Below are 19,319 nucleotides of genomic sequence, written 5' to 3'. Positions count from 1 at the left end.
AGCATGTACTGTGCCTTCAAAGGTGCCTCCTTAGATACAGAGAGCAGTTGATAACCTCCAGGCTAACCTGGCTTGCGAGCCAGAGGAGGCACCTTTGAAGGCATAGTACATGCTTCACAAGTTGAGTGAATTGCATTATTTGATAAATTAAGGAATAACTTTGATCCTTTATTACATGAAAGATATTGATCACTCAAATATGTGGCAGGAGGTTTCCAATTTTTTGGGGGATAATTAAACGCAACTCTCCCAAAATTACCAAATAATTATTAAAAACCTTGTCTGTAACAGATACTAAAATTACTTTTTAGCCATTTTATGTATGCTTGAGAACATCTAAAGCTCCTTAACATTTGATTTTTCTTCGAAAAAATCACTCGGAAAACGACTTATTTCCCGATATTAAGAAAGATACCAGCTTTACTGCCTTGGCAATATTTTTAGTAGAAAGGGGATGAAAAAATACATAAAAATGACCTATCGCGTGCTCTTCTTTCTCTTTGATAACAAGTTAAAAAAATTGAAATATGATTAATAAATATCAGATTTTGAAATGGCCTAGCACCTTTAATTTTAAAGATATCGAATTGCGGTTTCCGGTTTCTTTTATAACTTTTTATACTCTTTAAAACTGTGTACGAGGGTCGTTTGAAAAGTCCGTGCAAAAATAAAAACTACTTAATTTTTTGGGGTAAACCTTTTTTATTTTTCAACATAGTTTCCTTTTAGGCTTATACACTTCGTCCAACGCTGCTCTAGTTTGTTGATCCCTTTCGAATAATAGGATTTATCCAAGTCTGAAAAATAGCCATTCGTTTCTGCAATCACCTCCTCGTTTGAATAAAATCTTTTTCCCGCCAGCCATTTCTTCATATTGGGGAACAAATAGTAGTCCGAAGGAGCCAAGTCTGGAGAATAGGGGGGATGTGAAACGAGTTGGAACCCTATTTCCATTAATTTTGCGACCACAACTGCTGAGGTGTGAGCTGGTGCGTTGTCGTGATGGAAAAGGACTTTTTTGTGGGCCAATCGTGGGCGTTTTTCTTGCAGCTCGGTTTTCAAACGGTCCAATAACGATGAATAATATGCACCTGTAGTAGTTTTACCCTTTTCCAGATAGTCGATGAGGATTATTCCTTGCGAATCCCAAAAGACAGTCGCCATAATCTTTCCGGCCGAAGGAACGGTCTTCGCCTTTTTTGGCGCAGATTCCCCCTTGGTAACCCATTGTTTAGATTGTTCTTTGGTCTCAGGAGTGTAGTGATGTATCCATGTTTCATCCACAGTGACGAAACGACGATTAAAGTCCTGCGGATTCTTCTGGAACAGCTGCAAACCGTCCTTGCAACACTTCACACGATTTCGTTTTTGGTCAAGCGTGAGCAATCGCGGCACCCATCTTGCGGATAGCTTTGTCATGTCCAAATGTTGATGCAAAATATTATGTGCCCGTTCATTCGAGATGCCCACAGCACTAGCAATCTCACGCACCTTCACTCTTCTGTCATCCATCACCATATCATGGGTTTTATCAATGATTTCTGGAGTAGTAACCTCAACAGGGCGTCCAGAACGTTCAGCGTCACTTGTGCCCATATGGCTACTCCGAAAATTTTGAAACCACTTATAAACTGTTCTAATCGAAGGTGCAGAGTCACCATAATGTTTATCAAGCTTCTCTTTAGTCTCCTGAGGCGTTTTGCCTTTCATAAAGTAGTGTTTAATCAACACACGAAATTCTTTTTTGTCCCTTTTTTGAAAATCACTCGACTTCCTCGATTCAAACGAATGCCAAACACAAAGAAATAGACCGATCTGGCTGAAACTTCGTGTGTGTTCTTCCAAGAGATGCTACTAACTAAACATAACCTCGATAAGCGCCAGTGGTGCTATCTCTCTGACTTTGCACGGACTTTTCAAACGACCCTCGTATATGAAAATGGGGGTCAACTGCGAACCCTCACTTTTGGTCGCGCGTCAGCCGCGTATGCGGGCAGCAATCCTAAAATCAAGTCACATATTCTGAAACTAGAGGTGACGAGCAACAAATTTTTCCTCTACCATTTTTTTGCTCAGATCAACCGTTTAAGCATGAAATGCATTTGAGCCGTCTTAAAATGAACACCCTGTATATGCTCAGGGTGACCTCAAATTGATTATTACTGATGCTCAAAATTTAATGTCTTCGTCTGATTTTTAAGAACAAAAAAAAAGGAAGTAAAAAAAACAAACTTTTAATTAGAATATGTTAACGTGACCTATAACTTCCGGTTGCTAATAAAAGACGAAAGTAAAAGTTATTTTAACATATTTAATTACTAAATATGCATTTGATGCATGGAAATCTTATATTTATTAAACCAAATCTCAAATTGTTAATGTACTCAGAGAATAGAAAAGAAAAAAAATATTTAATTGGTAAATATAAGCATTAAATGCATTTGTTATAAACTTATAATTCCTTCATCTACAATAACATTAGAGATTATTGCATTGTTCTACACAAAAATAACTTTTATGGTCTCCCAGTTATTAACTCAGGCATTTATTCTAAAGAAATAAACAAACAGTTATGTGGCACAATTAAAATAACTATTAAAAAATAAAAGAATGGTAACGATAAAAAGAAGTAAACAGAAAAGAAAACTGATTACAAAGGAAATTCTTGTTTTAAACAAGGAAAACTTCAATTAATTAATAATTATTCCTGTAGGAGGGTCCTTAACCTGTTTCACCTACTCCTTTAGTCCAGGCTAAGGTATACTGTTTTACGGGTATAATTATAGATTTTTTCAATAAGTTTTGGCCAGAAAATATTCAATTTTCTGAGGGTGCCCCTTCCCTTCTCCTGGGTCAGAAAAATAATTGTGTCTGTATCGTATCAATTTTTCCAAGTTTTACACAAAATTGGGCGGGAAGGCCGGAAGCTCCTAGAAGAGAGAGAAAATCTAGGTACCGGAAGCTCTGGATTCCCAAGTATTATATACGCACACAAATACTGACCACTTAGCGGTCATTTCCGGTAATGCTTAACTCAAATTTAGAAAAATTCAGCATGATTGCAGAACTTCCATTAACTAGTGCAAGACAGTAAAACTTTCATTTCCGTTTCGAGCAATTAAAAGAGAAAAGTTTTGAATTTCATTAAATAATTACGAACATAATGTGGTTAAGACATTTAACAGTAAGTCATAATTAATTTATTAAACAGCTTTCAATTTAATTCAACAGCAAGGACACAAGGCTGTTCTTTTTTCTTTTTTTTTAATGAATTAAGACAAAATTTATCACTTTATCAAGAAAGTGTTTTCATATTTTCTCCCATTTTTTTTATTACCCACAATAAAGTTGCTGTCACACAGCTGTTATTCGCGTGATGGAAAAGATACAACATAAAATTAATAAATAGAATTGTCAAACTACAAACTGCGATGTTTTTTAATTTTTAAATTAATTTTAAATTGAATTTTGTGGTCAGAAATATAAATTAAAATACTCTGGCGTAAACAAATTTTAATTACTTTCTCTTACGTAATTAACTTTTCTCGTAAATTATAATAGTTATATAAAACATCGTACATGTTTTTCTAAATACCGCAAAATTAGTATTAGAAAGAGAAAATCTCAAATTAGATGCTCAGAAAGAAAATTAAACAAGTTTTTTCATGTTCAAAATCAATCCGGTTTGACCATGAGCATAGAAAATGGTAGAAAACATGGTAGAAATCAGTTTTCTTTTCTGTTTACTTCTTTTTATCGTTACCATTTTTTTTTTTTTTTTTTTTTTTTATAAAAGTCACACTTCCGGGGGAAGAAATAATTTTATAATAATACGTTAATAGAACCGTGCTATAGTATAAAGCAAAATTTTAATGGGCCATTAAATTAAATTAAATCAAGAAATGGGTGTGTAATTTAAATTAAAAATTTTTTACAGAAAAACGCCCAATAAAATTCTTAGTGCATTTCCGGTTTGACTGATTAATAATCAAATTTAAAAAAAATTAACTGTATTTAGTATTAAATCTATATACATAAAAATGAATGTGTGTCTGTTTGTTTGTACTCGATAGATTCAAAAACCATACATCCAATCGCCGTGAAAATTTGGGAAATTATTAGGTATATCCCCGGGAAGGTTTTTGCAATTTTTTTTTAAAATCAGAGTTGGGGCTCTAGGTGCTCCCGAACAAATATCCCAAAAATATCAAAATAACATTTAATTAGTAATATTTGGTGAAAGTGTAACCATGAAAACCATGAAAAACAGTTTTTTGCAATTATTAATACGAGAATAAATTATACCGAAGATGGTGGAAAATCCATTAAACTAAAAGGACTCAACAATACTATTGACGTTGATAATCGTTGGGTAGTACCATATTCTCCATTGCTACTAAAAACGTATAATGCTGAGTACTGCAATTCAGTGAAAGCTATAAAATATATTTGCAAATATGTGAACAAAGGAAGCGATATGGCAGTGTTTGGGGTGGAAAATACAACTACATCTAACGATGAAGTCACCCAATATCAACTGGGACGCTTCATAAGTAGCAATGAGGCCGTATGGCGTATTTTATCATTTTCCATTCATTAGCGATATCCAACGGTTGTTCATTTAGCAGAAAATGGACAGCGTGTGTGTACTTTACATCAGAAAATGTACGTGCAAGAGCAATGTCACCACCGCCAACAACATTAACTGAATTTTTCACATTATGCTACCTTTGCAAGGACACTACTGTACTCTGAGGTAGGGGTAATTTTATTGTTAATTTTCATTTCGATGTATTGTATACATTTGGTCATTAATAAATTATGTTTGAGGTATCAAAACTGCCTTTTTGTTCAAACACAGCAACGTGTGAACGGGTACAGTTAGTATTTTATAAATGGCTGTAAGTTACACTGAAATGGCAAATTATAGAGGGAAGCTTCCCCTCCATACTTATGTGCAGTAAGCATACCAAGTTTTTAAGAAAATATATGGCACTTTGAATGATTCATTGATCAGTTTTATCATCGATAATTTAAATCGATCAAATTCAAATTTAAATTAAATTGAACAAAAATTTGAATTTACCGCCATTTTACCAGTTATGGCTGACCATACACACTCCAAAAACATAAAACATATCGACCAATTAGTAAAAAAAAAACTACTTCTTCAAGTGCCTCAAAATGGGTTATTTCCGGTGTGATAACTCAGAATAAAAAAAGAAAAAAAAAATTTTTTGTGACACGACCACACTATCGTTCACAATGGGTTATTTGCTTTCCAATTATTGGGTAAAACGTTAAAGAAAGCAAAGACAAATTTTTTAAAAAAAATCCAATCCACAAATTAATTTAAATGTAACAACAAATATTAAATAAAATGACCCAGCATAAAACTAAACTAAATTTAAAAAAAAAAAGCATGCAATCTAACGTAAAAACTACTCATTTATGATGTTTACAAACTAACTAGAACATTCACAGTACACTAATTTTAAACTTTAAACTTGTCAATAAGATTCGGTTATTAAACACAACAATCTTAGTTATGCCGGTATCCCATAATTTTTGTAAAAATATTTAATAGAACTAAAGCAAACTATTTTTGGGGGGGGGGAGGGTTTGAATTCAAAAATTTTTGAAAGACCCTTGTGTAAATTATTTTTTTTAGAAATTAATTATATTCTATTTATCTATTACAAAAATATACTTTTAAAATTGCATCCCTCCCCCCCCCCCAAAAAATGCTGATTCATAATGCCAACAATTGCCGTACAAAAAATAAAATTTATCCATTAAAAATAAATGGAAGAAGCTATTTTTAAAAACGTTTTTTTTGGATGCCAAAAAGAAATAATTTCTATTATGGATATAATTTAAAACTTTCACGAAATTAATTAATTCTGTATTGAACGTGAATGTTCGTGTTAAAAGGTTTAAAAAAATCAATTTTAAATATATGATTAAAAAATTTAGTACTTACGTATTAGCCATCTAAATTTGTATTCACAAATCGTAAAATAAATTGGGATGAAAATTAAAAATTAATAAAAAAAAAAAAAACGAGAGAAATTCAAAGGCACTCTAAAATTCTATAGATACTTAATTCGAAAACAAAATTTCAAAATTAAAACTTTTTCCAAAATATCGCCCTCCACGAGTAGCCCTGTCAGTGTAAGGGAACTGAATAATAAAAACTGACCCGCTAACCCTTACTGACTTGGCTCTCTGGTAGTTCGTTAGTGCATTATAGCGCATGCGTAGATTCATTCTAGTGTGTACAGCTGATCTACAAGGTCATTTCTTTATAGCTAATGTTCAAATCGAATGGATTTACTTTTTGATGATGGATTGCTTCTATTTCTTTTACCATCGCTTGTTTGTCTAAGTAAGAGGAGCTATTTTGATCGTGTCTATTTTTAAGATTCTGTCATTTCCGTTTTGAGACACCACCTCTTTTTTTTTTAAATAAGGATATGTGTGCAGGGGCGGCTTAACCTATTGTGCAGGGTGTGCAATGCACACGGGCGCCGCCGTCTCAGGGGGTGCCGCGGCGCTCCCTGAGACAGCTAAGAGCATCGTCTTGGTCCATCATGGTACAACAATGATATGACAGAAGCGGCCAGCCAGCGCGGTGGCGGCAGTTATCAAACGCGAGCGCCCTATGGGCGGCTTCTTTTTCGAACATTTTCTTTCAACTCGAAATAAACCTTATTTCACGTATTTAAAGTTTAGAAGTTTAATATGAAAAAACTTTCTTGTTACGACGACAAAGTTAATAGTTATAGCCCCCGGGGGGGGGGGGGGGGTCAGGCCTAGGGGCGCCAGGGTTTCATTGCACACGGGCGCTACACGAGCTAGAGCCGCCCCTGTATGTGTGTACTTTAACCAACAGTATCTCAAAAATGAAAAATCTCAGCACTTATTTAGCTTAAGCGCCAACAGAGGAGGCCCTCAAAAAAGTTTTAGTTAAAATAAAAGTTTGAGCGGAAGTACTTGCAATAATTTCCAACTACCCATACAAACATTAGTCCCGGAAATTGTCATGCGGATTCGTAGATAACAGCTTTTAACTTCCTGTGAAATTTTTATTATTTGAGCTAGTGTTTTTCTCATGGAATACGTAACTTACTCTGGGCCGTTTTCTAAAACCAAACTTTCTTAATCTTTGCGGTCCTTAAAATGGATTATTTCCGGTGGGAACTTGGTGTCGTAAATTTTTACGAGGTCGCAATAATTTTTTAACTTATTAAGAAAAAATAATAGATGTAACTGTAGTGTTGACATGGTTGGGGACAGTGTCTGTCCTAGATACAGTTTCGAGACTCCGTTTCAGGTGATCCTCAGATCGAGGAATGAATGGAGGGTAAACTGGACAGAACAGTGTCAGAAAGGGACGTATGTGGTTTACGGATGGCTCCAAGATGGCCTGCGGGACCGGAACTGGAGTGTATGGGGCTAAACCTAAGGTACTCATTGAAAGTCCTCTTCGGAGAAACGCCATTGTCTTTCAGGCCGAGGTTTTTGCCATTAAAGCTTGCGCTGGGGAAAATCTGCGAATGGATCTTAGAAATAGGGAGATTTGCATTTTTTCGGACAGTCAAGCGGCACTGAAGGGGGACAGTGTCTCTTCCTTCAGAATTACCTCTTCCCTGGTCTGGGAATGTAAAAAGGCCCTAGATCAACTGGCTCGGCACAATAAAGTCCGATTGGAATGGGTGCCGGGCCATGTGGGGATCAAGGGGAATGAAATAGCTGATCAGTTGGCCAGGAATGGAGCTAGTACTCCTTTCACTAGTCCGGAACCAGTCCTGGGGATCACTAGAGGTGCAATTCGTGAGGCTCTCAGATATTGGATCTGGAGAGAACATGAAAGGTACTGGGTGATGCTTCCTGGGGTCAAACACGCCAAAGAAGGTTATGCTGTGCAAACAAAGAACCAAAGTGACTCTAGGTTTGGACAGGAATCAGATCACTCTGATTATTCTCAGGGCACGGAAGGTTCAGAAAGCACCTGCACAAGTTAGGGCTTATTAGCTCGGAACCGTTGTGCAGATTGTGCCAGGAAGAGTAAGAAACGGCCTCTCACCTGTTGTTCGATTGCGTTGAAATCAAGAGACTGCGCTACGATATCTTTGGAACATTGAGGCCAAAGGAGATAATAGCGCAGAAGGAACTGGGTAGGGAAAGCTCTCGACCTTTTTAGAAGGGCAGGGTTCGTCCACTAGATCCAAAAAGGGGAAGGCACAATAAGCCTCTTGTGGCTGCGGTGCCGTGGGGATAGGGTACCGCCACGTCATTTTAAAATCTAAATCTAACTGTAGCGTTCAAGATAAGAAATTCTAGTCAAATTTAAATGGACTTAAATTGACTTCTTTTAGAAATAATCATCCAATCAAATCATTTATAACCACAATATCACGAACACATTGAAAGCACCTCACCCAGTCTGTCTGTTAAATTAAACTTGGGACATAGGCTGTCCATTGCTGGGAACTAGCCACACATATGCCTACAGTAGGTTCGAAACCCAATTTCAGGAAGAAGGGACGCCTAATTTTGGCCAACTTATTCATTTCTGATCTCGTATATTCGGAGAATATGTTCTTCCACTCCAAAAAAAAAAAACAATAAGCATCAATTTTGGGAACACAAAAAATCGCTCTGAGACTATTCGAGTAGATATTTAGAATTTAAACGCCTCAATTTTAAACTTCCCACAAGTGTAACCTCCCCATTGGTTTCAAAATTTACTTTCTTTTTTTTTCTGCACAAACATCGTCAGACCGGAATTTAGGTTAGACAGTTTTTATAGAATAGAATATAAATATAAGAGAATGTAAATCAGATATTCAAATACAACATACGTGCGAACACTTGATCTCAAAAAAAAATAGATGTAAATTAAATTTAGTTGGCATTCCGCCAGTGCTGACTATATTATAATGTTGAACAGTTGTGTAATTCTTTTATGTGTTTTGCACTAAGTTTATTTATTTTTCTTTTCTTTAATTTTTTGTTCTATTCTAGAAAAACAATAATCATGCGATTACAGTCATCCCCTCGCTACTTCGCCGTTCATTTATCGCGCGCGGCCACAGTACTTTGCGGATTGTTCAAAAATTTCAAAATTGAGGAATTGTGGCGCGAAAGTTGCCCGCGCGCGCCAGCAGAAGGCAGGAAGTTACACACACGTATATTAATATCATTTATACACTTTTTTTATGTATGTTATTTATACCACTAATATTTTATTTACATGTTTGAAACTATTCTTTAATGTTCTAATGTTAACATATACACTCAGAAATCCGGATCGGCCTAGTCCCGGACTCTTGGTAGTCCGGATCGATGACCTTGAATTTAAAAAAATAAAATTTCTTGCAAATAAAAACGACAAAACGTTCGATTTGGTTCGTCGGGCGCTCTGTGTTCTAGTAACATTGACGAAACAGTTCAATGAAATCGATGGAGGGGAGTTTAAAAACGAAGAAAATCAAGTGGAGAAAGAAAATGTTCTTTCACTGTTAATTACAGTATACTACTGTACAGTATAATACAGAACAGCAGCTTACTGTTAATAAACGTTAACACATACAGTATTGTCATAATTGTTCCCTATTAAGTCGGAAATCATCAGTCATGCTAACCTCCGGGAAATCCGGATTTTTCGAAAAAACCGGACCGGCTGTCCGCCACAAAAGTCCGGATTTCTGAGAGTCTACTGTATTTTTATTTAAAAAGTTCATTTTATTTTTTTTTTAATTACCAGTAATTATTAACCATCTTCTTAATTAAAAAGTATTGGCAACCGTTTTTTCCCGGAAATAAGTCGCAGGAACTTGTACTTCGATTTGGTCCCACCAGGGGTCTCAATGTAACTAGACGAACAAAATCACGCGAGCGGAAGTACTTTACACAGTAATACCTCCGAAAATTTACTTTAAACTCCGTTGAAACCTTTTTATTTGTAATAAAAATGATTACGTAATTAATAATTGGCAGTATAAGAGTCGTGTAAGTTATTCATATAAGAACTTATTTGCGAAAATAAACCAGTTGCAGTTTATTATTGTGTTTGCATAGCTCATGTCTGCCCATTTGCAAATATACCGCCATCGGTTAGATTTACAAAAGATTTCCAGTTCACCTTGTCCCACATATTGTTCCGGTCAAGTACGCCAAACATTTACTCCAAATAATTAATTATATTTCCCCCCTACTCCTCCTCCACCTCGCCCCCCCCAAAACACCGGTAGGAACACTCACATGACTTTTTCTTACGCTCCAGGCTCAAGGAGCATTCCGTTCAATCTCAAAAAAAAAATGTTTTTCGTACGACAATCTTTGATTTGGTCATAGCCAGGCTGGTTTATTTTTATCCCTGACCTGTTTCGGAGTCTCGTCGATTATCTGAGATAGAATAATAAGTTTGATGTGTAGCGATTTAGCTCTAATCAGTAACTGTAGTGCGAGACGGAAACGGAAGTGAAGTCCGAAATACACTAAACAAACTGGACACGACGAATATAATCAAAGAAAATTTTTTATATCAATGCTTATCAATATTACAAAGATTAATTAATTAAAAATAATTACACCGAAACTTAACAAGGAATCTCCACAAAATACGACTTTAAAGTGTATGAATTGTAATTTAAATTTAAAGTTGGCGAACAATCCACGGATTGTTCGCGCTTTTATGATAAAACTGTTAAAAACTGGAAAATAGTTTCAATAAAGTGAGGTACTTCCGGTTGATCGAATTCGGCGGAAACCTGATTGTAGCGATCTCAGTCAATCAAATTCTCTTTATATCTGTGAATATACATGCACATATACAAACTCAAAATTTAAACAATAAATAAATCGCGTAAACATGGAAACTTTTATTTTCTACGATTAAATTTTAAAAAAAAATGATACTCGTTTGACTTTATCTTACAACTTCCTGTTACATGTCCTAAACTGAGTAGTTGATTCACACGGAAGGTAAAACAGAAATCGCTCTAAAAAATTCAACTTCCGGCTAGAAGCTAGAACATAAATAATTTCATTTTAATACTAAATTGTCAATACATAACGGCAAGGTTGGTTAGTATAACAGCGCCGGCGGCTTATTAATCTACAGACAACTACTACAAACTGAACAATTAAACATTACGTGAAAAAAGCAAAAAATGCAAAACTCTTTTGCTGCTCACACTCACAGGACTTCCTCTTATTACTATTCTCAAGGTTATGAATCACAATGTTTTACACAAACTCCAAACGATCATCTTTAATTCTTAAACAGAATCATTACATTTAGTGACCGTACATCACGCTGAAATTTAATCTTACAGGAAACGCTTCCTTAAAACGAATCTTTCTAGAAAAATAATTGATTTAAGCTAAAAAACCTATTTGTACTGAAAAGCTCGTAGATTTAAATCCCTTTTAAAGAATTAGAACCGTACATTCCAGAGAAAATGGTGTTTTTTATGGAAATCTACCCAGTCATTTCCTCTGACGTGCCTTGCAATTAATTTTGTCGGAGAAAATGATTCTGATAAAACTCTATCGATCTACGTGTGTACGATTATCGCGCCTAGTTTAATAAAAATCGTAGCACCCGTTTTCGAGAAAATCTTCAAAAACTAGAAAAAAAAAAAAATCGCTTTAGTGGTGTACTTCCGGTTGACAATTTTCGACCAGAACATTAATGTTGCACCTTCTTCAGGTACCTAAGCGAAATTTTTTAAATTTGAACTTCCGGTGATATTACTTTTTTTGAAGTAACTGCAATTTGTTTCCGATTTCCGGTGAAAAGACGTAATTTTAACCTGATTACAATTGACTGATCCGCACTATGTCAGTTCGCAAATCAGTAACCCGTTCATAAATCGCAGAGAGTAAATTTTGACACTGTAATCGTGGCTACGTGATCTTCACATTTACGTTCGCAATTAGCGCGTATTATTAATTAAAAATTTTCCGGAAGTCATGTGAGTGTTGCTGGTCAGATTCTTAAATTAGGCCATTTAACAAGTTATCTGAAAAGCATTAATGAATAGATTTTATTTTTTAATTAAACATAATCATCAAATGTCGGCTGTTTCCTTCCCGGAAGTAGGCGTATTCTAGCGATATTTTTAAATAGCTTTAAAGCTATAATAAATTACAAACTCTAACGATGGATGAAGAGCTACTCAGTACTTCCTCTTCTATCGTGTTCAATTTCAAAATAGAAATTTTACACCGGAAGTACAGGTTTTTTTTGAGACCACAGAGTTCGAAATTTTAACCTATAAATAGTAGGTTGTAAATTTATACAGTTAGGTTCTATGGATTCGTTCTTTTAGAATATGTAGGCAATTTTTCCCTCCCTTCCAGCTAGATTCTAGATATTTTTTTAGTTACCTTCAAAAAACCGAACCTATTTTTACTAAAAAAAAATTATTACTACGTTAACCAAGGAAGTTGTTGCTGTTGTGCAGATTTCTAATTAGTGTTTTTATCGCAAGTATTCATTTTAAGTAGTTCTGTATCAGAAAAGAAGATTGTGTGTTAATGTGCGTATGATCACTTGCAATCAGAAAATTGGGTTCAAGTTTAAATTTGTCATTAGGAGTCGATACTGATGTGGCGCACCCTGTAATAAGCCTGAATGAATCGCTATGCTTGTCGTAAACTACCATTTGGGTACTCAAAGTAAATTTAAAAATTGAACACTCCTAATCAATATTTTTTTGAGCTTAAGAACCCAAAAAAACAGTGAAAACTCCAAGTTAAAATTTTTATACGATTTGTGAAGCAGGGAGTTTGTAAAGTAAAGAATTTAAATTGTAAAAAAAGATTATGTGACTTTGGGTTGGCAATATACATATCAAAGTGCTGCATTTAAAAATAATAATAGTAAAAAATGAAAGCTCAGTAATTGAATAGGTATTTGTTATTTAAATCTTTTGAAAGGTGAACTGTTCGCATCGATTTTAAAGGAAGGTACATTTCTATAGAAATTTTGTAATGGTGGGAGGGGGTTGTTACACCTGGAAGAAGCAAAACAGGACGCATGACGTCACCTCGTTAAGAGGGAGGACCCTTTGTTACAACCCCAGATGTTCCTCAATAACCTTAACCTTCTTCAGCTGTTTCATTGTGACCCCAGATTTTCTTACTTCTAGTGGTGGTCAATGTCATAACGATTTAAAATACAATTTACGTATACTCGCATCTTATTGGGCTAGACATATAGTTTGAAACCCCAGATAAATTCCAAATTTGGAGGAGAAAATATCGGTTGCGTGAAAGAGCTTTTTTAGCGAAGAAATTTTGCGACTTATAGCAATATTCTCTAAATAGGTTTTTTTTCGAAATCTATGGACCTCAAAATTCAACATCGAATATTTGAAGTCTGAATTCTCAAGGTTCTAATTCGCAAATTCACTTTAAACACCCGAAACTTTGAGCCATATTAATTCTTTTCAAAGTAGAAAATGTGAATGATTGCAGTACCTCCTCTTGGTAGAATTAAAAAAAACTAAAAATTAACGACAGTAAAAAAAAAATCTTCGAGAAAAGTAGCTTTCGTAGAGCTCTATCGGGGGCCCAGTACAAAACAAATTTGTAATGAGCCCCCCCTCCACATTCAGATCAAGGCAGCCAATGTGGAGCCACATGGGCACGCCTCAGTAACGATCACATGGGTTGCTAGGCGCACTAGAGCGAACGTGTTGATGTATAGAAACACAGCTGTGTGGTAGAGGGGAGATTTCAATTGCTTTTATTTTTTTTGGAGAGGAGTGGGGATGGAGAAAGTGGAGTAGAAGGGACTGCTGCCACTGTGCATCAGCTGTTACCAGCCGGCCGGTCGTTTACCCGGGCCAGCTGGTCACTTTACAGCTGTTGGATGAAGTACTAGTCGCTAAGTAGACTGCCAGTACTTAATCTTTTATTTGTTTAATTACAAATTTTACGAACGTCATCGCTAAATAAATTCGGTGCGAACACTCGCTGAATATCTTTTACTATCTTTGCGCTTCTAACTTATTAGTTTCTTCCAAATATCAATGTTTAAAACATCTTCAATTTTGACCAACATCAGTTTAAAGTCTGTTAATCAAACTAATTGATTTCAAAAAAACAAACCCATTCCTCCTCAGACCATTATTTAAAGCCAAGCCGTTCAGTAAAGTATGGTTGTTGAATTATTTTTCATTCAACAATTTCTAGCTACACATATAAAATTCTTTAATAATATTTAAATCACATAACTGTACGAGGGATACCTAATCGCCCTCTTAGAGACTTAAAAGTTTCTTTATTTTCTGAACTTCCCCAATTATAAATAAAAATTTATATAAACTTTTCAGGATATCCCAAAAAATTGAAAAATCTATTCTGTAAAACGGTACTTCCGGCTGAGGGATTGGGAGGGACACTGCCCTCTCCCAATTTTCTTTAAAAAAAATACGTATTTAAGGGATCCTCAAAAAATATTTTTTCGGTAAAAACTTAATTTTTAAAAATTTCACTCGATTTACAATAATTTCTCTGAATTGTCGATTAAATTAAGAGAATTTTTGGGATATATTTAGCCGTCGTAATCTTCACTGTCTACGAATTATCGTGAATGTTGCTCAACTAGGGACTGAGGCGAAACACCAATGTTTTATTATTCTGCATGTCCAGGTTTTGAATCGTAATGCTATGCGTCTTATAAGATCCTTTACATAGCTATAGCTTAATTTTTTTAGCAGAGTTCCACTTTCTCACATATCTGTGGTTTCGTCTTTATGCTACCCTTTCATCCTTCTTATTAAACCATCGTCAACTTTTATTAGCGTTGGTCAATTATTAATCATAATAAAATAAAATATGATACAAGGAAAAATTCAAATTATTATATACAATTATTAATTGTTAATTTCGTTCCAAATTATAACTTTCAATGTGAAAAAAACAATGAATTCCTAAATTTCCATTCATTCCACCAACCTACAGAAATAGGGTGTGGAAGAGATTTAATTTATGGAATGTAACAAAATGGCCGGCAAATACAAGTTTCAATTGTTTCAAAAGTTCATTCACACATAAAATCGAATGAAGCAATAATCGATGGTTAATTTGATGATTTAATAATTTGATTAATAGTTTCTATTTTATTTTAATAAATTGTCATTTATAAAAGTTTCAAATTAGTTCTTTAAATAGATAATTAAAAATTATTCCGTTCAATTAATAAAATAAGAATTTATTAGGTAATGTTTGGATGGGGCTACAGTATATTTAGGTTTTAGGTTTGTTTTTTAAATTACAATTAGGATATAAAATTGTATTATTATTTTTATTAAGGCAATTTAAATTATTATTTTAGCCTATTATATATTATTTTAGTATTTTATATATTTTATTAATATTTTCTTATTTTGCCTAACTGCTATATCGAAAATGATCAGCTTGCACAAAATAATCGATATACTTGCCGCTTGCCGACATTGGGAGGTTATTCAATTGTTGTAAACATGAATTGGTGCTATACCTGGCAGTCCGTGATTGTATTCGTGTAACTTTTTACTTTGTGTGATTTTGCTCGCAATATATATTTAAGTGATTAAAAGTAGTAAAAAAAAAATGGCTTCTAGTGAATATAAACCGGAATATAAAACAGTCATACAATTTCTAATGATACATCGAATGACTCCGTATTCAACGTTGAAAGCTGTATTGGAAAAAGCTTCCGACGGAAATGATACGGATATTGATAAAGCTATACAAGTATTGAATGAAACTATACAATGTTTATTGCAGAAAATTGTAACATTACCTTGTGAAATTACCGGCGAACGTATGTGTGTATTAATTACCACAGCTGACCGTGAAGATCTGAGAAACTATTTAACACCAATACAAACAGAATATTTACATCGTGTTGTAAACGCAATATTAACTTCTGAGGATGGTTTTGTTGGCGCAATTGATGCCATAAATTTGCATACACAATTGAAAAAAGGTCGTATAAATTGTGTGGATGCGGAAAATTATCTAGACGTTTTTGTACAGAAAAAATTATTAATGAAAGATCAGGGCTTTTATTGTTTGACAGCATTAAGCATCGCCGAACTAGGACCATATATCAGTGAACATTATGAAGTGGAAAATTGTTTACTTTGTAAAACTATTGTTATTGTTGGCGTTAAATGTCCAAAATGTGAAGTCGGCCTACATAAACATTGTTTTGATAATTTCAAACAAGGTTTCAAGAAGCAAGTGAAGTGTCCAAAATGCAAGAATGCTTGGATTGAACACATTCCAGAGCCGGTCATGTCCATAGACCATCATTCAACTGACAGTGATGACTGATTATTCTTTATCTAAAGTATATATATATTTTTTATAGGTTGTAGTTATTTAATTTAAAATTTTTTTTTTTAAACAAAAAACTTGAAACTTCTGTTTCTTTTAAGATTTTAATTATTGATCTAATCTCAAAATAGAATCTAAATCTAAATTTATTATAGTTGTAAAGCTTTATCTTATTAGCTAGCTGCGGTATTTTTATTTTGTATTTCAAGCAGAGATCCACCCCCAGTAAAAAATTGTTGTCTTTTATTAATATTTATTAAAAATTTTCCCTAATAACAATAAAATATATTTTTAAATTATATAAATTAGAACATTTTACCAGATAATGATTGTGAATACAAATTTTGACGCTTCAAATTCTCCTTTTTGCTATTTTTAGCCAAAATGAAAAAAATAAGAACTATTTTATTTATTACTTTTTTTAAAAGAAAGCAATTAAGAAAATTGTTGAGAAAATTTTTTATTGTATATCTATTTTCGTTGTAAACTAATCATTATAAAATATTTAAAGAAATCAAAATTTTGTTTCATTCGTAGGTTGTTCTCAATTATTCATGTAGACCAGTGGCTAACGTGGAAAATATCGCTTGCCAGTGGGCGATATTGCATTACATTGAAAGATTTTTAAGGTGAATGGGGGGGCGATGTCATTTTAGTACTTTAAAGACCGCATTTACTTTGTTAAATGTAAAAAAAAAAAATAAACAAACTGAAATTTTGTATAACATGCTTTGCATCTCACGATTTCATTAATTTGGTAATTCTATTGTTTGAGTTTGCTAACAAATTTATGATTCATTGAATTAAATTAAAACCACGATTATCAGTGGAATGAAATAGTTACCGCTTTGAATTCAGGGAGTACGCATTTAATAGTAAAAATTACCTACAGAGAAAACAGCGAGAAACTTAGAAGTTTAACATGAAAAAAATAATTGATGACCTCAACACTTATTATGAATTATTAAGCTATCTAATCTATTGAGTAAACCGTTTTCGTACTTAAGTATTCGCTTAATTTTTCTTGAATTCTCGAAAAGGTTGTTTAGGAGAGAAGATTTCGAACGCGAAATTACAAGGCTTCTTTCTAAACATTCGAGAAAATTCTTTTATTGAATAATCAACATAAATTTTATTAATAAACAATAAACTATTAATAAAAAAATCATACAAATCGTTTCTATTTGTACTTCTGTAACACCCACTTATAACTCAAAAGTTTTTCCTTACGGTGTGGGCGTCTTATTTGTCTTTGTCATTAATATCCAGTTAGTCGAAGAAGCAATACTAATTCTTATTGATTTTTGATGGGTGACAGAAAAGCAGAACATGAATCTTCTGGGATGGTGATTAATCCAAAAAGTAAAGGTGGATACCTCTTTCAGGCGAAACTATTGCGTTGTCAGTTCGACAATTCACTTGGACTTAGTCCCTTACTAGCTAAATCACTTAGATCTATCTACTAATCCATGACTGTCTAAGGCTGCCCGTTTTTCCTGTTTCCGTTTTGAGGATCTAAAAAAATTCGACCATCAGAACCTCCTTTTCTGGGTTGTTCATGAAATTCACAGAGACGTGAAGTTACTTTACCAAGACGCACTTGGTAATGGCTAGGGAAAAGACTGATTTAAAAAATAAAATAAGGAAGTAGATATTTGAAAATCAGGAACTAAAGCTTTGAAAATTTGAAGACATACAAGAAAAAGAGTTGTACTTTCGACCACAATCACGGGAAATAAAGTCAATTTTTTTTTCATGAAAAAAGATTAGAAGTTTAAGCTCCAATGTTATTTCAGGCAAAATTTTTGAGTTTTTTTTATGACCTGTTTTAGGAAAACAGCATAATTGGTAAGAAGTACAAAAACCGAGTTTAATGACTAATGGTTAAACGAGTACACGATCAAGTACGCAATATCAGATAAAATCTTTCAATATATTCTGAGTATAGTCGAAGCTGAAACGTGAATCCATGCAAATACTTTTATTTTAGATTCCCTAAAGGTAAACGTATATACAATGTTAATATCTTAAAGGCTGATGTTACCAATCCCCACAAGTTCAGTCAATAGTTCGTTGGCTATGAACTGGGTAATGGGCGAGGCTGAGAATATCAACGAAATCAATAGAGAAGATCATTGAAGTACCAAAATTTCGATTTTCTAGTACGCACGAATTAAAAAAGAACTATAACGGCAAGATGTAAGTCAAGAACACAAGCATTCCTAGAATTGTTAGACCATATACGCACTAATAGCCATCTTATGTACTGATTAGGAGCCTGTGACCATAACCAACTTAGTTCTCCCGTTTTCTCAAAACATCAGCTTAGAACCTCAGTGTTTTTCTTCAAGTTCTCTTTTATTTCTCTTACCTTTGCTGGTATTATATGAGATGTATTTTCCCCAGAACTTTATCTCAGTGGTCCCTCTTTTGCTTTTCCGCCACCACTTTTTTGTAAGCGATCATGCCTTGGAACAATTTTTGAAATAATAAACATTGTTTTTCACTGTACAAAACCTTTAGGGACTTTGTTCCTAATAGTTTTAAGCAAGAAAATAATCCAGTATAATAAAAAAAAAGTGAAGGCTGCGAAGTCTGTAGTTTTGGAATTTAATCAAGACATTTAACCGCAATGTCCTGGAAGAATAGGTCGTCAAAAATGTTGGACCAGCACCAGCAGAAAAGAAAGTTTAAAGAAAATAGTTAAAACTATTTTTATGAAAATATCCACACAAAAAAGTACATGATCCTTTCTATTACGTGGTGTACTACCCATTAATGGATTTTCATCAGAGTTGGAATTTGGCACAATAGTTACATTAAAGTGAAATTGTTCTGTAGAGGAACGGCTAATCACCACCCCCACTCCCGGCTCCTTAATCGAATTTTCCTCAGATCTCATACATAATCAAAATATTAACATCGATTTTCCAAGCTTATTGGTATTCGAGTTGATATCCCCTCCACACATA

General features: G+C 34.0%; 2 protein-coding genes across 7 annotated transcripts in view; one reads left to right on the top strand and one right to left on the bottom strand.

Moving 5' to 3' along the window:
• The window catches only part of LOC141460731 (trehalose transporter 1-like protein), an 82,013-nt gene extending 75,789 nt beyond the window's left edge, over nt 1-6,224 (bottom strand). For 5 of the 6 annotated variants that reach the window (XR_012462328.1, XR_012462327.1, XR_012462329.1 and 2 more), the window contains exon 1: nt 5,984-6,224. Coding sequence is in view for 1 of the 6 variants with exons in the window: in XM_074141002.1 (XP_073997103.1) it covers nt 5,984-5,994 (11 nt within the window). In the remaining 5 variants the exon portion in view is untranslated. The remainder of the gene's footprint in view (nt 1-5,983) is intronic. The other variant, XR_012462331.1, reaches the window with a different exon arrangement.
• A 9,391-nt stretch (nt 6,225-15,615) lies between these two features.
• Nucleotides 15,616-16,344, top strand: Nse1 (SMC5-SMC6 complex component Non-SMC element 1). Its single transcript, XM_074140206.1, has one exon. It carries the CDS (start codon nt 15,616-15,618, stop codon nt 16,342-16,344), a length of 729 nt encoding a protein of 242 aa, XP_073996307.1.
• The last annotated feature ends 2,975 nt before the right edge of the window (nt 16,345-19,319 follow it).

This window comes from Rhodnius prolixus, unplaced genomic scaffold, assembly GCF_049639745.1.
Source record: "Rhodnius prolixus isolate KJV_2025 unplaced genomic scaffold, Rpr scaffold_6, whole genome shotgun sequence".
Taxonomy (NCBI): domain Eukaryota; kingdom Metazoa; phylum Arthropoda; class Insecta; order Hemiptera; family Reduviidae; genus Rhodnius; species Rhodnius prolixus.
Note: the sequence above shows the minus strand (reverse complement) of the source record. Positions and strands in the feature narration are given on the sequence as shown.